This window comes from Typopeltis vanoorti, chromosome 18, assembly GCF_054136105.1.
Source record: "Typopeltis vanoorti isolate ZY-2024b chromosome 18, IOZ_Tvanoo_1.0, whole genome shotgun sequence".
In the NCBI taxonomy this organism is placed as follows: Eukaryota; Metazoa; Arthropoda; class Arachnida; order Uropygi; family Thelyphonidae; genus Typopeltis; species Typopeltis vanoorti.
In genome coordinates, this window is record NC_143566.1 from 43950252 (window position 1) to 43977129 (window position 26878).

At 37.0% G+C, this 26878-nt stretch overlaps 1 protein-coding gene across 2 annotated transcripts in view; it reads left to right on the top strand.

Annotated features, from left to right (window-relative positions):
- The window catches only part of LOC150096622 (protein LSM14 homolog B-like), a 146492-nt gene that overhangs the window by 24834 nt on the left and 94780 nt on the right, over positions 1 to 26878 (top strand). For both annotated transcript variants that reach the window (XM_090408341.1, XM_090408342.1), the window contains exon 2: positions 4828 to 5000. In XM_090408341.1, the coding sequence (XP_090264467.1) occupies positions 4828 to 5000 (173 nt within the window). The remainder of the gene's footprint in view (positions 1 to 4827; positions 5001 to 26878) is intronic.

A 26878-nucleotide genomic window follows, 5' to 3' on the forward strand; every position in this document is an offset into this window, starting at 1 on the left:
GTTTGCCTGTTTTAGGGGATGAAGAACCAGAGTTTCCAGGTGGGAAAAAACCCTACCTCTGTATGAGACTAGCTAACTCGCCTTTATTCAAGAGAGCAGATAAAGCTTCCCCATATCTTGGATGGGAATTAAACCCAGGGCTTTCCAACCAACGGAGGCTCAATGAGTGATGTATAATTGCTGTAAATAGTATTCAAATATTCTTGAAGCAATTTTTGATTTCAGTAAAAATAATTAAGTTTCCCTGTATTGAGTTGAACACTTGAGTCAGCCAGTACTAGTATTTCCTAAGGAAGAACTTGGTTAGCATTTTAAAAGTAACTGAAATTAAGAATTATACTGGCCAACAAAAAAAAAATTTTTTTTTTCTGCTGATTATGATCTGACACTTGTTTTTTACTAATTTGGGTACGCTGATTTCAAATATCAAACCCATTTTTCTCTATTACATCAGGTTTTTCCTCTATGGCATTTCTTTTTGCTAATTTGTAAGTTTTTGATAGTTTTAAGGAGGCAGTACTATTTAGAGCATCAAAATAGTATTTTTTAATATTATTTTCTGAAAGTATGTACTTTTAAAAATCTGTTCCTAACTTTTTATCAAGAAATTCGAAAAATTCCCGAAGATATAGCCTATTATTCAAAGCGGTGCGCAGATCAGAATCGGAGCGCTCACCGTTCTCGCTTGTTAGTAAATGAATAAATGCAATGGCACGTACTGGCATTTTGAATGCGAGAGAGGCCGATAACCGACCTAATACATTTAGGTGATGAAAAGTAGGCGATGACAACTGCCTAAAACAAATGAATGTTATATGCGTCATAGCGGACAAAGAACGATCGAAATCGGTCAATCGTTAATTGATCGTGAAAGTATGATGAGCACTTATAATGTTTCAATAAAGTCTCTAGTTTTTTTTGTCTTGTTAATTGCATGTTAGTTGGCAGCGAAGAAAATACATCATATCTACTACTCGAAATTGTGTCAATAGTGTAGATTCCTTCTGCTACATTTGTGGCAGCTTTACTGTTCCCAGTCAAAAGACAAATATCACTGATTTCATTAAGAAAGTGTACTTTGACGTAAAACTTGCTGATCAGGACAATTCATGGGCTCCAAATAAAGTGTATAAGTCATGTGTAGAAAATTTATGACAGTGGAGCAAGGGAAAACACCAAAAATTAGCTTTTGGCATTCCAGTGATTTGGCGTGAACCGAAAAATCACGTAGATGATTGCTATTTTTGTTTAGTTCAAACTTCTGGTTATAATAAGAAGAATAAGAAAAAAAAAATTGTGTATTATCCAAATCTTGACTCAGCAATTCGGCCAAGTTGCTCATTCCAATGAAATAGCCATGCCAATTTATAAAGGACTTCCTTTACTTGAGAACGAGCATGATCGGGATATGCCAGATGTTCTTGAGGAGCAAGACCCAGATGTTGATTTAGACAATGAAAATTTAATTTCTAGTTCTGGACTGCAACGTTTTACTCAAGTGGAATTGAATGACTTAGTAAGAGATTTGGGCCTATCAAAGGAATCATTGGAATTGTTAGCTTCAAGATTAAATGAAAAAAACTTACTGGAGCAAGATACGAAGATAACTTTTTATCGTAGCAGGGAAAGTAATCTTGTACAATATTTTAAACATGAGTGTGGGTTTGTTTACTGTAACAACGTGTCAGGTTTACTAACTGAAATGAGTGTTGTACAATAGCATCCAAATAGTGGCGTTTATTTATCGACAGTTCAAGCAGACGTCTCAAGTGTGTCTTACTACACAATATTAATGTATATGGCTCAATTCCTATTGGCTATTCAGTCCACTTAAAGGAAACATATGAGGACATTAAAAAAGGTTCTGAAGTTATTAAAATATACAGATCATAACTGGATCATCTGTGTGGATCTTAAAATGGTGAACTTTTTACTTGGCTTTCAAAGAGGATATACAAAGTTTCCGTGTTTTCTATGCTTCTGGGATAGTCGAGCTAGAAACCAACACTGGAGTCAGAAACATTGGCCTCTTAGAATATCCTTAAATGTTGGAGAACAGAATGTTATAAATCAACCTTTAATCGACAGAGAAAAAATCATTTTTCCACCTCTACACATCAAACTAGGTCTTATGAAGCAGTATGTTAAAGCTTTAGATTTACAAGGTGACTGTTTCCAATACATATGTGAAAAATTTCCATGACTTAGTTATGAAAAAATTAAAGCCATCAATTTGCAGTCCATCAAATTTAATTAAAATTAAATTTGATGGACTGCAAATTAGAACTTTAATGAGAGACCCAAATTTCATCAACTCTATGAACGAAATTGAGAAAGAGGCCTGGACTTCATTTACGATGGTTGCGAATAATTTTCTTGGAAACAAAAAAGCGTGCAATTACAAAGATCTAGTGGAAACAATGCTTGAAAATTTCCAGCGCCTAGGTAGCAACATGAGCATAAAGCTTCATTTCCTATACAGTCATCTTGATAGATTTCCCGAGAATTTAGGTGCTGTAAGCGATGAACAAGGCGGAAGATTTCATCAAGACTTAAAAACTATGGAAGATCGGTACCAAGGAAGATGGGATTCTCACATGATGGCCGACTACTGTTGGAGTATTCAAAGGGATTGCCAAAACAGAACACACAGCAGAAATTGCTACAAACAAAAATTTATTCCCTGAAACACATGTGTAAGTAAAATTGTTATTTTTTTATAAATATTCTTGTAATTTTTAATGAATATTGTTAAGTAGTTATGTATCTAATTATCGGCCTCTCTTGCATTTAAAGCGCCAGTAAGTGCCGTTGCAGGTTCTTACGCATTTATTCGTTTACTGACAAGCGAGAACGGTGAGCGCTCGGATTCATCTGCGCACCGCTTTGAATAATAGGCTATATCTTCAGGAATTTTTCGAATTTCTTGATAAAAAGTTAGGAACAGATTGTTAAAAGTACATACTTTCAGAAAATAATATTAAAAAATAGATTTTTTTTTTATCCTCTAAATAGTACTGCCTCCTTAAAACTATCAAAAACTTACAAATTAGCAAAAAGAAAATGCCATAGAGGAAAAACCTGACGTGATAGAGAAAAATGGGTTCGATGTTTGAAATCAGCGCACCCAAATTAGTAAAAAAACAAGTCTCATATAAAAGTAAGCAAAAATTGTGTTGGACTGTGTTATTAATGGGATATATTTTAATGGTTGAAATTAGGATCTCTGCTTGTTAACTAATGACTGCCATATTTACTTGCATATAATTCACACCCTTGATTTTACTTTGTGAAAAAAGAAATGAAAAAGTTTCGCATATACTCGCACACGAAAAAATGTTTAAACACGTTCACATCAGGGCAATAACTTGCTTCCCACAGTCAACAACATGCTTTCCCCAAAAGCCACATACTGCAGATGCAAGATAAGCAAGTAGTTTGATTGTATCACTGAATAAGGTACAGAAACATTTGCCATCTGTGTAATATATTTCTCAACAAATAGTGCAATTAGGGACAACGATGAAAATGTCATTAACTAATGAATCGCATGTCCCCTCCTGCAGAAACTATGCTGTATAGACTCGAATAAAACTATAGTTTGCACTGGCAAACACAGTAACTAAAAACTATTGTCATTTTTTAGATGTCATTAAGGCATGAGAAAAGTGGAAGCGGCATTCAAACAAGCAACAATAAAATTCAACTGGGGTTGAAACTTGGTGTAAGTTAGCCCAGTAATGAGAAGTTCCGTCGGAAGGATAAATGGGCAAAACACCACCCAGTCGTCAACTAAGAAATATATAGTGAATGTTGTTATGCCAGTTTCAGATATTATGGAATTTGGTTGATGAGAATTGGCATTTCAACTCAACAACTGTCTGCTTGCCTTTTGTTTGCTAACATGATCTTTTGTTAATACTACCAATCATATGCATGTCTTCATAGCTGCTTCATTTCTACTGGCCTACCATTGCTGTCTGTTTTGCGCTCTGCTTTCAGTTGTCATTAGTCATTTGTGAAGGATTGTTCATTACATATCTCAAGTCTAGTAAATTACTGGTAATTTTTGCTTGAAATAATGGGAAAGATGATGATACTATTTGGGTAGATGACTTTGACAATGCACACAAGGAAACGGCTCTCAAGGCTGGAAGTAGCGATAGCAAATAAGATTCTTGGTAAATCATGCCCATTTTTAGTTGTTTCCTAAAAAAAACTTTAGTTCCTGAAAATCCCCACATATATCTCGCACCACAATTTTTTAGCTTTAATTTTTGGGAAAAAAGCGAGTTATATTCAAGTAAATACGGTATTGCTGATGGCTTGTTGCAAACCACATACATTTTCTTGGTGGCACCTTTTTCAGATGAAGATATCTTCCAAGATATACTATTTAACCAGACTTGATGAAAACAAAATATTTTGATAACATGCCAAGGACATCAATCAAGTGAAAAAGACTTTTTGTGATGTGACATATGCTTTGGATGCTCTGCAAGTCAAGGATTTTGGGATGTTTTACAGACATGTCTGATACACTTTCATACCTGTAATCATGTAATGGACATGTAATGGAATCTGCCACAACAAGCATAGGAGAAGCAAATCTGTCATAAAATTAGATAGGTGTTTATTTGGCATCGATGTGCATCCATTTTCTGTGTAACCTAAGATGTATTATGTGGTGCAAAGTAAAAATTTTGCATATCATTTAGGTTAATCAGGATGGTTAATTCAAAAAAATAAAATAATAAATTCAAATGCTTAATTCACTATAAGGGATTAGGAAATCTAATTTTTGATTAATTTCATGTTTGCTTTCAGTGCGTTCATTTGGAACAGAAGGAAGACTAACAGACAGACCTGTAGCACCTCGTGATGAAATTTATGAATATATTATTTTTCGAGCTACTGATATAAAAGATTTAAGAGTATGTGAGCCACCTAAACCTCAGTTTAATTTTTCTGGAGGATTACCAGATCCTGCAATAGTCCAGGTAAGTTTTTAGGCTGTTATGTTGCATAACAGCCTAAAATCCATGTTTTGGTTTATGGATATACACATCATTAGGTGGTTAATGCAGAAACATTGCTCTAAACATGACCTCTTTCAGCCACTTTGAGTCTTCAATAAATAGGTTGGTGGCATATTAGGGAAATTCAAATATGTATTTTTTAGTATATCCACTAATTAAGTGATTCTTTGTAATTATTAAATGAAAATTGAAAAAATGAAAATTAATCATCAATGTTTCTACATATGTACACCAACCATTGTGATTGGTCGGTGAATTTAGATCTCGTGTAAAAGTGATGATTTTTATCTGTTTTATTGTTTTTTTTTTCCTTCAAAAATTAGTATTTTATAGTATGTTAGTATAGATTTTCATGTATTTAGTGTTTTTTAACATTTTTGTGCTATAATAAAATATAAAATAGTGCTATAATAAATATAGTTCAAAATGGTGCCAAAAATGCACAGAAAACGTAATGCTAAGAAGAGCAGCAAAGTCCAGAACAAGGCCCCTCACTAAAGAAGTTATTGAAGATAGCCGGCATGGATGTTAGTGATTGTGAAAATACCACCAGTGGGGGGTGGTCTGCGGTAGATGGCGTTGGTGTAGATGAAAGTAGGGAGGTTCGTTGTAGTTGGATTGAGTGGTGGAAACGGAGAGTTGTGGAGTCGGTGGACTCCCTGGAGGTGTCATGTAATAATATTGAAAATGAATTAACCCTCAAAATAGCAAAAAGTAAAGCAGATTATCAGGGAGATGATGCAGGAATTACAGAAAGTAGAGAGGCATTTGAATGAACACAGGGAGGAAAAGAAAATTAAGCAGCAAAATAAACAATGCACAGAATCATGCAAGCGAAAATTAGGTAAGTAAAGTCCATAAAAAAAAATATTATTTAATATGGCGATTCTATCATAAAACATGCTGTTGATGGTTATAACGGTTATAATGTCAAGTTTTTCAGGAGCAAAAATTAAAAATAGAGCACATGCAATTCAAAAACGCACAAAAAAAGTAAATGATCATAATTGTAGTAGATACGAATTAATAAGTTCAGTGTGAGAGGACATAAACAGTTGTTTGAGAGAGGCGAGAGTGAAAATAGTAAGTATATTACCTCGATGTGATAAAAACGAATTAAGAAAGGCTTTGATGCAAACAATTCAATGAGTAGGCTGTATAGAAGGAATGGATGAGTTTTTGGATGTGTGGAATGAGTTGGAGGAAAGACAATTTGTATAAGAGGAATGGCCTACACCTGAATGCATCTGGTATCACGAGTCTTGAAAAACTAACTGGTGTGAGACTTAACAGTCGGGGAAATTAAATTATGATGGGAGGAACGATGAGAACATGAATGTAAAAGTGACAATGTTAAATTGTGCTAATGAGCAGAATGGGCATTATCATGGATAGGATCAATTTGGGCTTAGTGTTCATCCTGTTTGGACTCATCAAATGTGCAAAGATATCTACATGTACAAGAGAAGAATAGAGATCTGAAAGTTGCCCAACTATATCATGCAGACAAGAGTCTGCAGAACAAAAGAAACACTTAGGTAGCTTATGTCTAAATACGAATGCTAGGAGTATCAGAAACAAAGGGGTATAGTTTGTTGCCTTGGTCACTATATTGAGACCTGATTGTAGGCAGTAGTAAGATCTAGCTATCAGAATCAGACATACTAACTGGTATCGAGCGTAAAGAGTACAGTATTTTTAGGAAGGATAATGGGAGACTGATTATCCAAATATTGATTGGGTAGCAGTAAAATCTCATGAGAAGAATGAAACGTAATTTATTGAGCTCTTGCAAGACATCTTCCTCAAGCAGCATGTGACATAAGGAACTTGGTTAAAGTGTTAGATTTGATGATAGTATCAGAGTGTTTCAGTTAAAGATGTACTATTTTGACTCCTGTTGATGATAGTTTTATCAAGTGATCATGTGGTACTCACTTGGGAAGTGACTGAGTTTCTGAATGTTCCATTAGAAAAGGTTACATGCTGAACAACAAAGCAGGAAATTATGACCAACTGAGACAATATAGAGTTCAGTGGAATGGTATCGGTTAGATGGGAAGAATATTGACAGTGCATGGGAAGCATTTAAAATCTACTTAAATGATGCAATATCAGAATGTGTCCCAAGAGTTTGAAGAATAAATAAGGTAGGAGTCAAGTGGATAGGTAGTTTTAAGTAAGAGATTTTTGTAATAAGAAACAGATGACGTGGAAAGAATACTGTGTGCATAAGGATGATCTCAGTTATGAGAATTATAAGCAGCAGACCAGAAGAGTGACAAGCGTTATACGGAAATCTAAGTCTGAGTATGAAAAGAAACTGGCTAAAGACAAACCATAAGAATTCTATTAATATGCTGCAAAAAGAAAGAATGAATAAGAATACCTCTTCTGAATGCAAATGGTGTGAGGATGACAGATGCAGAAGAGATTATTCAACTAAAGAGTGCCCATTTTGCGAGAACAATGGTATGTTGTATCCTTCAGTTGGAAATGGCATGGGTTTGTTTCTTGTCATGATGAGAGAAATCTTTTTTCCCCCTCCAGTTGAAGTTTAGTTAGTTGACATCATACAGAGGTAGCAGGGTTTTCAATCCCATGTACAGGCAAATTGGCCTTGAACATGCACAATTTACAGACAAAAGAAAATACTATTAGTGGTGGTGGGCAGTAGATGGTGTTGTGTACATAAGTTGGTGGAGACAGTTGAGTACCTTCCCTCTGAGTCCTTGGAGGTTTCACGTAATAAAGTAATAATAAAATTTGGAGCTGCAGTAGAATTAAACCAGAAATGCTCAAAAATTGATTATAAAAGTAGCTGCACTGTATCAGAATAAGAAAACAACTGAGGAGTGAGTCAAAACAGCAAGATAAACTGTATATGAGATCGTATTTAGAGCAGTTTAAATTAATGGATCTGCAAGCTACCTCATTAATGAATAGGTATGAAAACCTGGAGACAATGATATGAGTGTGAAAGTAGAATGAACATTAGGCATCTCTGATCCGAATAATGTGCAAAATGAAGATATTAGGAAGGAACCTGGCATCATTAATGTTCAGGAATGTGTGAGCAGAGCTAATCTTGAAATGGTCACTTTAAGAGAATTAAATGAAACTAGCAAAATAGGTCTGATATCAAGATACTAGGAAAGATCCAGAGAGAAGCAAAGATCTTGGGTGGACTGATGTAGCCAGAAGTGCCTTATCTGCTTACCTTTTTCTTTCTTTGCCAGTGGTACATAAGGCATTGATCTTTCTTATCCAGTAGAAGTTCCTTAGTAGGCTGAAATAAGATTTAACAATATTGGATTCCTGACGGATGAGACTAATTGGATAGGATAGGAATTTAATGTAAACTCTTCATGCAATAGTATCTTGAGGAAAATCAGGATCTGGATGACTGTCTCCAAGAACCAGGTTCACTGTTCTCTTATGCCCTCACTAATGAACTGATACCTCTGCTTATTCTCTATCAAAAGTTTCTCTGCAAACCATAGGCCTAGATAAATCTTTTTCCTTTGACTTGGAATTTGTCTGTAATCACTACTCGAATACCATACTTACCATAGTCTTTCACCTGAATTAATCATCTCGTATTTAATTTCTTGAAGGGAATTAACTGTTTTGATTTTCTCAATCTCAGTAATGCAATTTATTTTTGAAGTCATATTCCTGTACAAACTTTGCTTCTTTTAGTTAAATCCTTGTTTATAGTATATTTTCAGTTTTTTCAGCAAAACTGAAAATAGAAAAGCTGATTTTTCACTATTTATTCTGGTTCTCTTGATGCAAAGTGGAACTGATATAATTGGTAATGCTTCAGCTGGCTTAACATTAGGTTCTATTAATACGAGAAACTTACTTTTAGTGATTATTCACTAACGTGAAAATAGTTTAATTCCACTAGTATTACTGCATGAGAATAACTTATTTGGTTCCCTCTAGAAAAGATTTTTTTCACTGAACCAGGTAAAGTTTTACACATGTTTTTGCATGTGTGGGGTAAATAGATTCAGAGAAAAATTTGGACGGTCTTCTTTTTAAATAGCTGAAGATTAGCCCTTTGCATCACTAAGTGAGGAACTTTCAAAGATTATTTCAAATTGAATAGAAATAGAATCTTGTGATTGGATGTTGATCAGCTGCTATTAGGATATAAAATGAAGATATTAGAAAGGAACCTGGCATCATTAATGTTCAGGAATATGTGAGCAGAGGTAATCTTGAAATGGTCACTTTAAGAGAATTAATTGAAACTAGCAAAATAGGTTTGATATCAGGATGCTAGGAAAGATTGACACTTCCAGGCCACAGGTTGTTGGTATTAGTGAAACATGGCTGACAGAAGATGATAAAGTTAGTGGGATTGAATGTGATGGGTATAGCGTGTTCAGGAGTGACAGCGAGAATAAAAAAGGGGGGAGTGTTATTGATGATAGCTGAGTTGCAGCCAAGGAGTATAAAAGTTGAACTGCAGGATAGAGAAAAGAGCACATTTGAGGCTGTTTGGTGTGAGATAGAATCTAGCAGAACAAAATATACAATTGGGTGCTGCTATAGAACAGGTGATGGAATAGATGGTGGGGATAGTATGCATAGGCAAATAGAAGAAATGAGTGGAAGGAGGGTTATTATTATGGGTGATTTCAATTATGGTAACATTGACTGGAAAGAGGAGCAGGCACATGGGAGGAAGGAATTGGATTTTATGCGGTTATTAAGGGACAACTATCTGCGACAGCGTGTAGTGGAAAATACCAGGGGGCAGAGAGTGCTTGACCTAGTAATTGCAACTGAGAATGTGGCTGTAACGAACATGACCATGTTGCCACCAATTGGTGAGAGTGACCATAAGGTCATGACTTGGGAGGTGGCTAAAGAAGTGGAATTTACAATTAAGACACGGTACATGTGGAATTACCGGGCTGGTAAGTATGACAAGCTTAGGGATGTGCTTGGCTCAGTGCCATGGCAGGTAAAACTGCAAGGGCTGGATGTTAATAGTGCATAGGAGGTGGTTAAGAAGTGTTTGCAGGAGGCAATGGTTGACTGTATATCAAGAGTCCGAATAATAAATCAAGTAGAGGTTAAATAGATGAATAACACTATTAAGCTTGAGCTGCAAAAAAAGAAACAATTGTGGAGGGAATTTAAGGAGAAAGGTGACCTGCAGGCACACGAACGGTATAAAGCACAGGCCAGAAGGGTAACGAGTGTGGTAAAAAAAAAAAAAAAAAAAGCAAAAAAGGATTACGAAAGAACATTGGCCATGCAGGCTAAAGAGAATCCCAAACAGTTCTTTCAATATGCTGCAAGTTAAAGAAAAACTGTACCCAGCAGAATGATTTTAAGGAATGCTGATGGTAGGGAGGTCACTGAATCAGTCGATATAGTGGAATTACTGAGTGAGCACTTTGCAAGAGTATATCTAGGTGGTGACATTGAAGGAACCATTAGTTTATATGGGAATTGTGGTGAATGAAGTGGAGGTGAATAGTCTGTTACAGAACCTTAATGTGAATATATCTGTAGGATTGGATGGTATACCAGCATGGGTTTTACGTGAAGCGGCTAAAGAATTGTCAGTGCCCTTGACCATATTGTTTAATCTGAGTCTCGGGTCTGGTTTAGTCTCGAAGAGGTGGAAAGAGGGGAAAATAGTTCCGCTGCATAATGGTGGTTCCAAGGCTGCTGTTGAAAATTACCAGCCAATCAGCATAACAGGAATCATTATCAAGGTCTTCGAGAATATAGTCAAAAGGAAAATACAAGATTGGATAGATGAAAATGGGATACTGTATCGGGGACAGCATGGTTTTGTGAAGGGTAGGTCATGCCTCAGTAACTTGCTCACATATTATAACACAGTGATGGCTGAACTGGATAAGGGTAATGGGTTTACAGTGATTCTACTGGACTTTGCTAAGGCCTTTGACAGGATACCACATGGAATTCTAATCAGTAAATTGCAGCATATGGGGATGGATATAGGGTTGGTGAGATGGATAGGAGGGTGGTTAATGGAGAGATATCAGAGAGTGGTTTATTCAGGAGTAGACTCCACAAGACGGCCTGTGACTAATGGTGTGCCACAAGGATCTGTTCTTGGACCACTGCTGTTTAATTTGTTCATTAATGATATAGGAAAGGATCTGAGAGGAACAGCTCATTTATTTGCGGATGATGCAAAGTTGGGTAGGGCAATAGTGAATGCAGATGATGTCAAAATTTTGCAAGATGATTTGGATAGATTGGAGGTCTGGGCTAAGGAGAATGGATGTCAATTTAATGTGGCAAAATGTAAAGTTATACATTTTGGGGTGAAAAGATTAGCAGCAGTTTACTACATTGGTGGAACTGTACTCCAGGAAATTAATGAGGCCCGAGATTTAGGAGTGTTGGTGGATAAGGAGTTGAAGTTTAGGGAGCACATTGCAAAAGTGGCCAAAACAGCTCATCAAATCACTTGGTTGCTGAAGAATACATTGACGAGCAGAGACCAGCAAGTTATTGTTCCTCTGTATTGAGCCTTGATAAGACCCCATCTCGACTACTGTGCCCAGATTTGGTCACCTAGGTTTCTTCTTGATGGAGAGGAGGTTGAGAGGATTCAGAGGCAAGTGACCAAGATGATAGTAGGTCTGTGGAATGAACCTTATGAGAACAGGTTGAGGATTTGTGGGTTGCAAAAATTGGTTGATAGGTGGAGGAGGGGAGATATGATTGAGACGTTCAAATTACTGAAGGGTTTCTATAAAATTAATTCAGAAGATATTTTTGAGAACAGGGCTGGTTGTGGGAGGACTAGGAGACATCCATGGAAACTAGGCAAAAGTGTGGTTAGTGAAACTGTTAGAGCTGGGTTCTGTACTTTTAGAGTGGTGAATGAGTGGAATGGGCTGCCAGAATCTGTGGTGGATGCTGTGACAATGAATGAGTTTAAGGTGAGGTCTGATAGATAATGTATGAATGTTGAATAGTTGTGATTAATATGATTTGGGGCCTCCTTCGATGAGTCGAATGACTCCTGGAGTTGCCCGTAATAATTATTATTATTATTATTGTTCCGGGCAACTCCAAGGAGTCGACAGACTCATCGAGGGAGGCCCTAGCATCATGTCAAGAACAACTATTTGACTTTGACACAGTATCTATCATACCTTGCTTTGAACTCATTCACGGTCATAGCACTCAAAACAGTCTCTGGAAGCTTATTCCACTCATTCACCACTCTCCAAGTAAAAAACCTAGCTCTAACTCCTTTGTCAACCATGCTTTTGCTCAGCTTCCATGCATGGCCCCTAGTCCTCCCACCACCAGTCATATTTTCAAAAATATCTTCTGGATCAGTCTTATAGAAACCTTTCAGTAATTTGAATGTTTCGATCATATCACCCCTCCTTCGCCTATCGTCCAATTTCTGCAACCCACAAATCTTCAACCTGTTCTCATAAGGTTCATTCCATAGACCTGCTATTATCTTGGTCACTCGTCTCTGGTTCCTCTACACTTCCTCCCCATCACGAAGAAACCTTGGTGCCCATAACTGGGCACAGTAGTCCAGATGGGGTCTTATCAAGGCTCAATACAGAGGAACAACAACTTGTTTGTCTCTGCATGTTAAAGTATTTTTCAGAAGCCAAGTGATGTGATGAGCTGATTTAGTCACTTTTGCAATGTGTCCCCTAAACTTCAATTCCCTATCCACCAACACTCCCAAATCCCTGGCCTCATCAATCTCCTGGAGTACGGTTCCATCAATGCGATAAACTGTTGCTATTCTTTTCACCCCAAAGTGCATAACCTTACACTTTGCCAAATTAAATTGACATCCATTTTTCCTAGCCCAGTCCTCCAAACTATCCAAATCATCCTGTAAAATTTTGACATCCTGTGCACTCACAATTGCTCTACCCAACTTCGCATCATCAGCAAACAAGTGAACACTTCCTCTCAAATCCTTTCCTATATCATTGATGAACAAATTGAAAAGCAGTGATCCAAGAACAGAGCCCTGCGGCACACCACTAGTCACAAGCCATCTTTTAGACTCCACTCCTGCATAAACCACTCTCTGGTATCTCTCCTTCAACCACCCTCCTATCCATCTCACCAACCCTATATCTATCCCCATCTGCTCCAGTTTACTGATTAGGGTTCCATGAGGTATCCTGTCAAAGGCCTTGGCAAGGTCCAGTAGTATCACTGTAAACCCATTACCCCTATCCAGTTCAGCCGTCACTATGTTATAATAAGTGAGCAAGTTACTGAGGCATGATCTACCCTTCACAAAACCATGTTGTCCCCCATACAATATCCCATTTTCATCTATCCAATCCTGTATTCTTTTCTTGACTAATTTCTCTAAGACCTTGACAATGATTCCTGATATGCTAATCGGTCGGTAATTTACAACAGCAGTCTTGGAACCACCTTTATGCAGTGGAACTATTTTCCCCTCTTTCCACCCCCTCGGGACTAACCCAGACCCGAGACTCAAATTAAACAAAATGGTCAAGGGTACAGACAATTCTTTAGCTGCTTCTCGGTCGATACGATCTGGTATACCATCCAATCCCACAGATGTATTGACATTGAGGTTATGCAATAGACCCACTCACCTCCACTTCATTCACCACAATTCCTGTATAATCTACTGGTTTATTCGTTTCTGCAATGTCACCACTTGGATGATATATACTTGCAAAGTGCTCACTCAGTAACTCAACTATATCCACTGATTCAGTTACCTCCCTACCATTGGCAATCTTTAAAATCATTCTGCCATGTACATTTTTCCTTTTACTTGCTACATATCTAAAAAACTATTTAGGATTCTCTTTAACCTGCATGGCCAATGTTCTTTCGTAATCCTTTTTTGCTTTTCTTACCACACTCGTTAACCCTTCTTTCCTGCACTTTATACCGTTCATGTGCTTGCCGGTCACCTTTCTCCTTAAATTCCCCTCCATAGTTGTTTCTTTTTTTGCAGCTCAAGCTTAATGGTGTTATTCATCCATTTAACCCCTACTTGATGTATTATTCGGACTCTAGGTATACAGTCAGCCATTGCTTCATGCAAAAATTTCTTCACTGCCTCCCATGCACTATCAACTTCTAGTCCTTGCAGTTGTGCATACCATGGCACTGAACCAATCTAACTCCTAAGCTTTTCATACTTTCCAGCCCGATAATTCCACATGTACCCTGTCTTAATTGAAAATTCCACACCTTTAGCCACCTCCCAAGTCAAGACCCTATGATCACTCTCACCAATTGATGACAATGTGGTCATATTTGTTACAGCCAAATCCTCAGATGTAATTACTAGCTCAAGCACTCTCTGATCCCTAGTATTTTCCATTACATGCTGTCGCAGATGGTTATCCCTTAATAACTGCATAAAATCCAATTCCTTCCTCCCTTGTGTCCTCTCCTCACTCCAATCAATGCGACCATAGTTGAAATCTCCCATAATAATTACCCTCCTTCCACTCATTTCTTCTATTTGCTTGTGCATACTGTCACCACCATCTTTTCCATCACCTGGTCTATAGCAGCACCCAATTGTATATTTAGTTCTGCTAGCCACAATCTCACACCAAATGGCCTCAAATGTGCTCTTTTCTCTATCCTGCAATTCAACTTCTATTCTCCTTGGCTATAGATCATCAGCTATCAACAATACTCCTCCCCCCCCCATTTTATTCTCCCTGTCATTCCTGAACACACTATACCCATCACATTCAATCCCACTAGCTATATCATCTACAGTCAGCCATGATTCACTAATTCCAATAACCTATGGTCTGGAAGTGCCAACCATGGACAAAAACTCTTCCTTCTTGTTCCTAATACTCTTAGCATTAGTGTACATGAATTTAAGATCCCCATTAGCCCCAGCCCTACCTTGATGCCTTGCCTTATATTAACTATCCCACTCTGATTTGTTGTTCTTATTCGCTCGGGCATATTATATTCATTCATACATTCAGCTGCCTCCCTAAGGACCGTATATCTACCCCCCCCCCTTAATAAATCTAATTTCCCTGAATTTGCACATCCATTACATTCAGTAACACTTTCTCAAGTCTCCTTACACCTTAACCATTCAAATGCAAGCCATCCATCTTATATAGATCCTTTCGCCCATCGAACTCACTCCACACCTCCACAAATTCCACACCACTCGTCATACATAACCGACGCATTAAAGTCATTCGCAATTATGCCCCTCCTTTTAAACATTTCACTGTCGTACCGTGGCAAAAGACTAATCATTCTAACTCTCTCACTCTTTTCTTTTGCTACCTCAAACAATTCATTCAGGTCTTCTATCATTTCCATTTTATCTCCTTTCAAATCATTCATACCTGCCACAACAATCATTTCTTTCACCCTTTCCTTTTGCTCTCTCATAGACTCAGTTACATCCTTTATGGTCGCACCAGGTTGGTACGATTTTGTCAAATCCTCTACTAACACACCTTGTACTAACGAGTCTCCATACAGCACTCTATCCTTCATTTTGTTCATGTTCACACTCATACGCCTATTTTTCCTGTAATACTTTTTATTATTGGTTGGTTCATTCAGTTGACTTTTGCTCATACGCTGTAGCTGCTATTTTGCCCTTTGTATCGCACCATTCAACAACGCGATCTCATTCATTGCATCTATCTCATCTTTTTTATTCTCTGTAAAACCATTAATACTATCATTCACACTCTTACAATTCTCTGGTACAACCTAGCCCTTTCTTGTCATATCCCTATTTTCTTCATTCTGGAGTTTGACAAAAATATCACATATAATATCAATTCCTCATTCTCCCTACATTTTCTTCACTCCTTTATTATCTTCTGACCGCACTCTGCAAAGCGTACATTTCGTAGATAGTACACTGAATCATCTCCTTTACATTACCGTTCTTGAAAGAAGATGGCAAACCATCATTACTGGCCACCATTTTTCTTCGTACTGGAGCCATACTTACTTGCAACGTATTTTATCAAATTATAAATTATAACGCACCAAAAACACACAAAAAGATGCACTAAGAGATGCAAGGCAAACAAAACTACGCAATATTAAATAAATTTATCAACGATAACTGAAAATAACGCTTATCTTATCAGGAGCTTTCACGAACACTACACACTACGAATCCCTCTAGCGGCGACTTCCTGACATAGATTTTGTTCTAAAGCACTTTAGTACACTAATAAAACTACAATAATATACTAAAATTACACAATTAAATCTAACAAAATATTAATAAATCAACAAAAATCGCAAAACTTTCAGGAGCTCTCCGACAGTACGTCCTTTCACCAGCTAGCCTCGACACAATAATAATAACCAAGACTGTTCGTGAGAGAATTTCAATGCTCTGTTCTCTTCTGGAGTTGTTTTTATTGAAGATTTCATTTTCGATAAAATATCTCCACACTTAAATGGTATTACGGTTGAGAGATAAAATTGAGCTCTTTTGCAAGAAAGACAACTGTTCGGTTAGTACTAAGGATGAATAGGTTGTTCTTGTAAAAATAATCATAATTGAAAATTCTGAATATTTTTACGTGTGGTTTATGTTAGTAGTATGTTTATTAGTTTTGGTTTCATAATACGCATTGTCGGCACTTGCGATTTGCCCGTTATTGAAATTATTCTGTCAAAGTGATATGTAAAGAGTTAAATAAAAAAAAAAAAAAAAAAAAAAAAAAAAAATTGATGTACTTACCGGATTTAATATTTGTATTACTTACAGAAATTTTATTATAGTTTAAAATATTAAGTTGTGTTTTATGAAGACATTCTCTTGTTGCTAACGGAGACACCTTGTCAGCCATTGTATTTAGTTTCTCGCTTACCACCTTCAAGGAGTGCGCATGCTCACCGAGAAGTTTGATGTGTGATTGACAGCTGACAAGAACAGCGTTTGGTATCAGGGTAACGGAGAGTAAACAAGAAGAGTGTTCGGAAAAAAAATTAGAACACAGGCAGGCAGATATTTAGATTCGGAGTAAATTGTGTTTTTTATGTGACAGTCGGAAGAAAATTAATAGTATATTCCGAAAAAAGAATCGAACTATGACGTTCCAAAGTGGAATATTTATTGATAAATAAAAGAAAATATTGCTATAGATCATTTTAAAAGGAATATTCGAGGAAACGCTAATTGGAAGATTTATAGTAGATTCCGAAAAGGGAATCGTAGAACTGAATTTTTAAAGTGGAAGCGTTAAGACTGTCAATAAGCATTAGTGAATAACATAAGAAGTTGCTATTTACGTTCTAAAGGAATGCTCGAGGAAATGCTGATTGGGAAGTTTCATCTGTCTTAAGGACGCCGGATCTAACTATTATTTCTACTGAAGAGGAGACAGAATTGAGTCAGGAAGAATTAATTTGTGCTACATGAGTCATGAGAATGATCCAATGAAAATGAAGAATAAAGTCATATATCTTCAGAAAAAGGCCTTAACAGAGGAAAAAACTGGCTATGAACATTTTGTCATTTTGCAAATAAAGTATTTAGTCTGGTCTTAAGTGTAAGTTTATTTTTAAAAGGCCTTGGATCCAATTAATTTTGTAGTTAGTTATAGTTATGTAAAGTCATTTGAAGTGAGTGTATGTATATATATGTGTGTGTGTATATATATATATTGTTTTTGTTTTATTAAATGTGTTTATGTTGTAATAAAATAATTGTTGAACAGAGATCATCTCTGACAGGATTAATATTAAATAATTAAAAATCCTATATTTAAACAATGGTGCAGCCATTTTTTCTTTCGTGCAGTCAATTTCCTTTCGATGGTTAAATATAAATTGTCATTCTAATCTTTGGATTTGTGTGTGTGTGTGCGCGTGCACTCATGTGAGAGAGGGAGACACACATACAATCATGCAAGTAACTTGTCATCTCTTCCAGTGTAATCATTGGAACTGGAAAAAGGGAATGGAAAACATTTCCTAAATTTGAAGTCAACTTCTTTAGTGACTTCTTAATTTTTGTACTTCTGAAAATCTATTTTCACATTTTCAGTTTTAAAAGCAGTAAAGTTTCCATGTCCTCTCCTATAACACTGTCAGAAAAGCTGAGATGGAAGTATGAATTTATAGCGTTTAGCATGGTGTATTATCAGATTGCTATTTGATAATGTGCGTTATGATCCATCAAGTCGTTTCTGACTCCTGGCGACTCCACGAACATACTCTCCATTTCGATCTGTCCCTGACCATGTCTTTCAGAACCTCCAAGTGCACTCAGTTGCTTCTTTAACTCCATCCACCCATCTAATTCTTGGTCTTCCTCTTCTCCTGCTTCCATCAACTTTAGCAAGCATCATAATCTTCTCCAGACTGTCATTTGCTCGCACAATATGTCCAAAGTATGACAATTTTTGCTTGACGATCATAGCTTCGAGGGAGCAATCTGGCTTTATTCTGTCTATCACTGATTTATTGGTTTACTTTGCAGTCCATGGTATTCTTAGTAAGCTTCTCCAAACCCATAATTCAAATGCATCCATCTTCTTTCACTCTTTCTCAGGGTCCAACTTCCACATCCATACAGCACCATAGGGAATACCATTGCTTTCACGAATCCGATTTTTGTTGCGAGGCTAATATCTTTAAAGATCTTGCTTAAATTTGTCATTGCTTTATTTCCGAGTAATAATCTTCTAACTTCTTCCGTACAATAACCATTTTTATCAATTCGGGATCTTAGGAACACAAAATTCTTAATTGCTTCCATTTTCTCCCCATCTACTTCAAAATCATTAAGTTCACATGTTGCCATAACTTTTTGAGGTTAAGTTTAAGACCATATTTAGCACTTTCTTCTTTAACTTTTATAATAAGTTCCTTCAAATCTTCTTTGCATTCTGCTAGTAAGGTGGTATCATCTGCATACCTCAAATTATTAATATTTTTTCCAACAATTTTAATTCCAACTGAAGACTCCTCCAGCCCTGCCATTCTTAAAATGTATTCGCTGCACAAGTTAAACAGGTATGGAGATAAAATACATCCTTGTCGCACCCCTTTACCTTGTTAGGTCGTTACTTTCTGCTAATTTTGTATCTTTGCTGTCTCTAGAATCGCTATTATCTATTCTACTGTTTAGCTTAAGAAATTTCTATCTAGGGTTATTTCCTTTTCAGATACTGGCAAAATTTATATTATGCTGCGCCAGCCAGTATCCTATAACAGAAGAGATTCTTGCTCAGGGAAACAATCCTAGATCTTAAGGCATACTCGCATCATTATGCACTTCGTTACAGTCGTATAGATTTCTGGTACTGGCAGTCATGACCTGTAATCTATCTTTATATACCTTCTAAATTCTTCCTGCTAAGGTTCTATTTTATAAGTGGTAATTTGATCTCGTAATCAGGCATAAGTAATAAAACATGTTTATTGGAATTTTAAGACATGTACAACTAAGATGAATCATATATTCAAAAATCAGTTTCATGCTAAATAAAGTTCATGCTAAGGAAGTTGATATATTCTAAGTTAGTAAAACACACTTAGTTCAAATTCTTAATCAAACTAGATAAGATGGAAAGCAAACACAATACCACATAAACTTATGATCCCTTTTCACATGCCAATCATTAATTACATATTATACATTCTGGTGTTACTCAATTAAAGGCTATCTGCAATCTAAATTTCAGTCATACTCAAATATGAGAATCGCTTCCGAACAATTCTTTTGTTTCAACGGAAACTAGCTATTCCAAATAAGTATTCTCACTAAAGTTCTCTAATAAATTGTCCACATCTTATAATTACACAAAATTTTTCTTTCTTTTAATCCGAAACATAATAAAGTTCTCTACGTTACAGAATCCTTTCTGGAGGTCTAGTCGCTATCACGTGTTGGTTCTGGTTACCTTCCGATTAGGCTGTCTCTGTGCCTGGCGTTGTGGCTACGTCGTCCTTGAACTACTGCCGGACATGAACGTGTTTCTGCCGCGTCTAAGGGAACTTTCTCCGCTCCTTCCGATGGGACATTCTGCAATGGCCGATAATTCACGAACGGCTCTGCATAGAATCTGTTAGGCATCTCCAGGAAAAGGCCTACTGTCCGACATCGAAGCACCTACGCTCCTCACTCTCACGAACCACCCATCAAAACTCGCCAAGCAGGAACCAGGAAAAGAAAAGAAAAGCCTCAATATGACACGCATCACCGTATATTCACCTTTCGTGTGCCCCCCTTTTTACTGGGTCTTTTCGACACTATTATTGTTTATGCCCTTAAGTCGATCCCTTTGCTCTTAGGTTGCTGTTTTCATGGAATACGTGCTACCGTCACCTTCCGGGTAAGCCATTGCCCCCGGCACTACGCTCGACTTGTACAGTTCACATGCGACCTTTGGACTGCTACTTATTACCTGTCTGGTGATTTACAATATACTAGATAGCTTAATGAGACCAATAATAAGCCAACATTTCTCTTATATAAATTAAGGGGATAAAAATCCCTTATTGTTTTTCAGCTAGTATGCGAAACTCTAAGATAGAAGACTATGATCTAAGCTTTTCATGCTGACGAAACTAAAACCGTTTGGCTTTTCTTCTTAATTATAATACGTTATAATAGAGTGGTATACCTTTCTGGCATTCGCATAGTGAAGGGATGCGAGTTCTTTTCACTTAAAACTTTGATATCTTCTAGGTCTGGCTATTCACTGATGAGACCTCAAAAAAAGGTTGAAACCAGTCTGGGTAGTGACCTCTCCTCATAATGTAAAGCAGTATTACATCTCCTAGGAGCTGTGTTTTTACATTGAGAAAATATCAAGAATAGTGAGGGATCTTGCTCCACCTTTGCATCGAGTCGCCTTGGTGGGCACTACTAAGTGGTCACTTATGCTTGGATTCGCCGATAGTTTCGTTGGCATGAAACGCTTAGATCGTAGTCTTCGATCTTTGAGTTTCGCATACTGGGTGAAAAACAATAAGGGATTTTTATCCTCTTAATTTATCAACTTTGCCAGAAAAATGGCCGTTTGGCTTTTCTTCTTAATTTCTCTTATATAAATTCTCTAATTTGATTTTTCGTTAGACAGCAATGAATTTCAATACATCACATATAAGGAATACATATTCTCACATATATTAAACAAGTTTTCTTTATTTTCTGCTGGTGTGCAGGTATTTCCTTAAGTAGTTAGATTTTGCATGTTAAATCCTGAATGAACAATTTCCTTGAAAATTTTCTTCATTCAGGATCTAACAACCTATTGTGAAATACTCAGTTTCTTCAATATCTGTTTGGACAGTAGCTTCTTGTTCATAATAAAATTCCTCAGAAGGATAATGAAATGCTCTGGGACTCCCATTGTTCTTAACACATTCCACAGTTTCACATGATCTACAGAGTCAAAAGCCTTGCTATAGTCAAGGAAACAAAGGTAGACATTCTTGTGATATTCCTGTGCTCTTTCTATTATCCATCTCGCATTGGCAATTTGATTTCTTGTTCCTCTGCCTTTTCAAAATCCTGCCTGTTCATCTGGCATTTCTCTCTTCATGAATGGTTCCAGTATTTTCTGAATGATCTTAAGTAAGACTTTACTTGCATGAGAAATCAATGCTATAGTTCTGTCATTTTCGCACTCTTGCATCGCCTTTCTTGAATAAAGGTATATAAACTGATTTTTTTCCATTCCCTAGCCCATGTAGTTGTGATCCAAATTCGCTGACATAGAGCTGTTAAAATTTTAACTGCTCTTCTGCCAGGGCTTTGAGCAGCTCAATAGGTATTCCATCTCCTCCTGGTGATTGCTTACTAGATAGCTGTTGCAGTTCTCACCTCACTTCACTCTCCTCTGGTACTGGTTCCTGTGTATAATTCTGCTCTTCAAATTTCTCTGTAATTTTGGAGTCCTTTCTGTAAAGGTCTTCTGTATACTCTTTCCATCTTTCTTTGATGTCTGCAGCTTTTGTAAGATATCCTTTGTGTTTACTTTTCAATATTGTCACCTTTGCCACTAAACTTAGTTGTTAGTTCTCTGATCTTCTTGAAAAGATCTCTTGTTTTTGTCTTCTATTCGTTGGCATTCCTGGTTAAAGTATTTTTCCTTGTCTCTTCTGGCTTGTCATTGAAACTCTGCATGCAAATGCCATACTTCCTGCAAATTTCCTGTGGCCTTCATTTTCCTCCTTTCCTGAGCAATTTTGATGGCATCTTTTGACACCCATTTGGACTTCTTCTTACAAACTGTTGGAATATTCTTCTTTGCTTCTGTTTTAATTATATCTTTAATCTCTTCCCATAGTTCATCTGGTTCTCTTTCACACAAATTGAGTGTGTTGAATCTGTTCTGTATGCTAATATTGTATTCAGCTGGTATGTTTCCAAGATCATATCTGATAGGCATTTGTGATGTTTCAGTTTCCGTAGTTTCACATGTAACATAGCTACTAATAACTCCTGGTCTGCACCTGGAAAAGTCTTGACAGACTGAATTGCACTTCTCCATCTTCTTTGTCCAAGTATATAGTCAATTTGATTTCTGTGTTGTCCATCAGGTGATACCCGTGTGTACAATCTTCTTTTGTGCTAAGTTGCCCTTTAAGCCCTGTTTAAAGCAGGTGTTAGCAACAAACAAAGAATTCTCTGCACAAAACTCAACTAGTCTGTTCCCTGCAGTGTTAAGAATGCCCAAACCAAAACAACCTGTTATTCCTTGTTCCTCAGTCTCTCCCACTTTTGCATTCCAATCTCCAATAAGTAGCCATAAGTCTCGCTTTGGTGCTGCATCTATCACTTCTTGAAACTTGCCATAAAATTCTTCAATGTCTTCTTCTGAGGCCTATGTAGTAGGTGCATAAACCTGAATGATGGTCATATTCATTGATGTCCACTCACTTTGAGAGAAATGATTCTGTCACTCACTGGATTATAACTCAATACATACTTAGCCATCTTTTTCTTGAGTAAGAGAGAGATTCCATTTTTTTTTTACTTGTCTCATGTCCTGAGTAATACACCATATAGTCCCCTGACTGAAAATGGCCCATTCCTGTTTCCATCTAAGTTCACTTATTCCCAATATATTCAGCTTCTTGTGCTCCATTTCCATCTTTATTATTTCCAGCTTACCTTGGTTCATATTTCTAACATTCCAAGTTCCAATCCTGTGGTTTTTTGTGAAACAGGGAGCCTCCTTTTTCCAACCAGCAACATCCGTGACCAAGCTTCCTTCCGGGTTTGACCTGGACACATCATAAAAACTAGTTCTAATTGTGGAAGCCCTCTGTTCTTCCTCAGTTGCATGTCGGATGCCTTCAGGCCTGGGAGTCTTGCCATCCAACACAATATATCGTACATTCTCATTTTTGGCATGTTCTTGGCAAGGTACAGAGGTGGTTTGCCATTGCCTTCCTCTGGAATATTTTAGACTTTCCAGTCTAGATCTGCACTGTTCTGTGAAAACGGGGGCACCTCTGGAAGGATGCGACTCTTCACCACGTAGTGCATTTACTAATATGCAGTGATAATTTTCTGTAATGGAAGGTTCACTCAAAACAGGTATACTCTGTATTAGGGACAATTGTACATTTATTCATCTTTATTCTTTGAATGTTTAAATGAATGTGATCGTGTGCATTAATAAAGATACTATAAATGCCATAACGATGGTATATAACTGATTCCAAGATGAGTTTATTACTTTGCTCTTATTCACTAGCTTTTGTATACTATTTTGTACACTTCAGGAAAATTTCTTGTACAAGTTAAATGACAGCTGCTTTACTGTATCAGAGCTGGAATGGAATCATAGCCTTTGAAACATGACATATGCACATCTTGGAATTGTTTTCAAAATGTACTTCATATTGTTGGATCCTACTTCTTCTCAATCTATACTTTGGATCAGACATGCTTACTATTATACGATGTTCTTAACTAATTGATAAGTTGTAAGTTGATTTCTAATTCAAATATAAAGAAAATGGGGTGCTTAAGGGTCAAAGCTGTATAACTGAGAGGAGACCTCCACATAGCCTTTAAAGGAATGCGGAGAACCGACCAGGGCTTCTGACCTAATGTCCAATCCTCACCTTCTCGTGGTGCACCCTGTTGGGTATCTACTTTGATACTGAACGAACGAGGATGGGCTGGCAATTTGGGATTTAGCCGACCAAATTGTATTCTTATTGGTTAAACCAAAATAAAAAATGATGGTACAACATGAAAAAATTTCATGCCGGCTGGGGCATCGCCCGGTTAAACAAGGTCCCCGTTGTTTTCGCCAGGGAACCAGGGCGAACAGCGAAAAGTCAACTACTGGAACAAATCTGAAAACAAACCCCAACTCAACATCACCAGAGTCAAAGATCGGTACTATCAACGTAAGAAGCCTGAATGGCAAAGAAATGGAGCTAGCGGAGGAATTAGATAAGTACCAGATTGACATAATAGGGGTGACTGAAACAAAAAAGACCAAAACTGGTGAGATCTTTCTGAGCAATAAATACAAAATGTTATATTCAGACAATGACAATCGAGGAAAAGGAGTAGCCATAGTATTTAACACAAAATACGAGGCTAATCTTCTTGAATGGCAGTCAGTCTTAAGTAGAGTAACGTGGGCAAATATGAGAATGGGGAACTGGACAATGAGACTTATTTGTGCCTATGGTCCCACAGAAGGTACTACTAAGGTAGAAGTGAAGGAATTTTTTGAGGCTTTAGAAAAAGCAACTGACAATGAAAAAGGAAAAGTTGGTCCTTGTTGGGGATCTAAATAGCAGAGTAGGAAATGATTGTGAGACATACAAAAATATTTTGGGAAAATTTACAGAGAAGAGCAAAGCTAATAATAATGGTTATTACTAACACCATGTTCCAACATGAAAATGTGCACAAATTCACATGGAGAGAAGAGGCAAGGAATAAGAAAAGTCTCATTGACTATGTTGATAGTGATGTTTTCTCACTGGTGCAGGACACCAGAGTGTACAGAGGATTTGAAATTGGAAGTGATCACTATTTAGTCTTGAGCAGGATAAAATTGAATTTCATATTGAAAAGAATAACATGTAAGAAAGTTTTAAAGTAAATAAAAGTTGAGCAGCACTCAGATGTGAACTGTAGACTAAAATACACAAAGATTATTGAAGAAAAAATGAAAGAGTTTGAGAACAGGAACCAAACCTGGGAGATTCAGTGGCAAATTCTGAAGAAAACATTGACTGATTCTGCCAGAGAGGCATGTGGTGAAGTTGTCTGCAAGGATAAAAAAAATCAGAACTCCCTGGTGGACACAGGAAGTTAAAGAGGCAGTGAAGGAAAAGAAGAAAGCATATCAAAAGTTCCAGGCAAATAAGTCAGCTTTTGCTCTTAGAGAATACATAGACAAATGTAAGAAAGCGAAACACTGTAAAACTAGCTAAACAAGTCATGGGAGGACTTTGGCAAGAATATAGAAAATAAATATCAAGAAGGTGGCAAAATATTCTGGAGGTTGTTGAAGAAGCTTAGGAATGGAGGAAAGAGTACTGTAAAAGGAGTTAGAGATGATAAAGGTGACATGAAAACAGGGGGAAAAGATATCCTTGAAGTATGGAGTAATTACTTTGAAAAATTGCTAAATGAAACAAGCAGTGATGACAGCACAGTGATAAAAAAACACTGACCAGGCATGCAGTCAGGAATACATATCCATACTTGAGGTAGAAAAAGCCATCAAAGGCTTGAAATGTGGAAAGGCAGCAGGAGTAGATGATATTCGACCAGAAATGCTGAAGTATGGTGGTATAAAAGTCTTACAGCGGCTGCACTGCATAGTTCAGAAAGCCTGGACAGAGGGACGAATTCCCGCTGATTGGAGTAGTGCTCTCATAGTACCCATATATAAAAAGGGAAATAAAACTGCATGTGAGAATTACAGAGGTATTTCCCTACTGAGTGTTCCTGGCAAGATCTATGCAAGTATACTTGAGAAACGGTTGAGAAGAATTGCGGAAGAAAAGCTGGGTGAAGAACAAGCTGGATTCAGGCCAAATAGAGGCTGTCAGGATCAGATCTTCACTTTACGACAAATAGTGGAGAAATCATGGGAATATAACAAAGATCTGTATTTGAGTTTCGTCGATTTGGAAAAGGCATATGACAAGGTGCCAAGAGAGAAGCTATTTAATACGCTGGAGTTATATGGTGTCAACGGGGCATTATATCTAGCAATACTTAGTCTTTGTTTGAGTTGTAAGTCAGCAGTTAGAATTGAAGGAAGTACAGGGAGATGGTTTAATGTTAAATCTGGTGTGAGACAAGGATGTACATTATCCCCTCTGTTATTCATTATCTATATGGATCACATTATGAAGGAAAGTGGTATTAAACATGTTAACAAAATTGGAGATGTTAATGTCAGCTCTTTGCTTTATGCGGATGATGGTATACTTCTAAATAAATCCGCTACAAGTCTGCAAGATTCTCTGACTAAATTGAATAACTGTTGTAATAGATATGGTATGAAGGTCAGCAATAAAAAGACAAAGACAATGAAAATAGGCAGAATCATTGAAAATATCAACTGTGTTGTGAATGGATAACCTGTGGAACAAGTAAAACATTTCAGCTACTTAGGCACGATTTTTACTGAAGATGGTAAATTAAATATAGAAATAGACAACAGAATCAGCAAAGCTGGTATGGTGGGAAGTCAATTGAATAAATTCATATGGAATAAGAGAGAAATTAGTCGGAACACTAAATTAGTTGTATACAAGACGGTGTTCAAACCAGTTTTAACTTATGGATCTGAGAGCTGGGTTAGAAGTAAAACACTTGACCA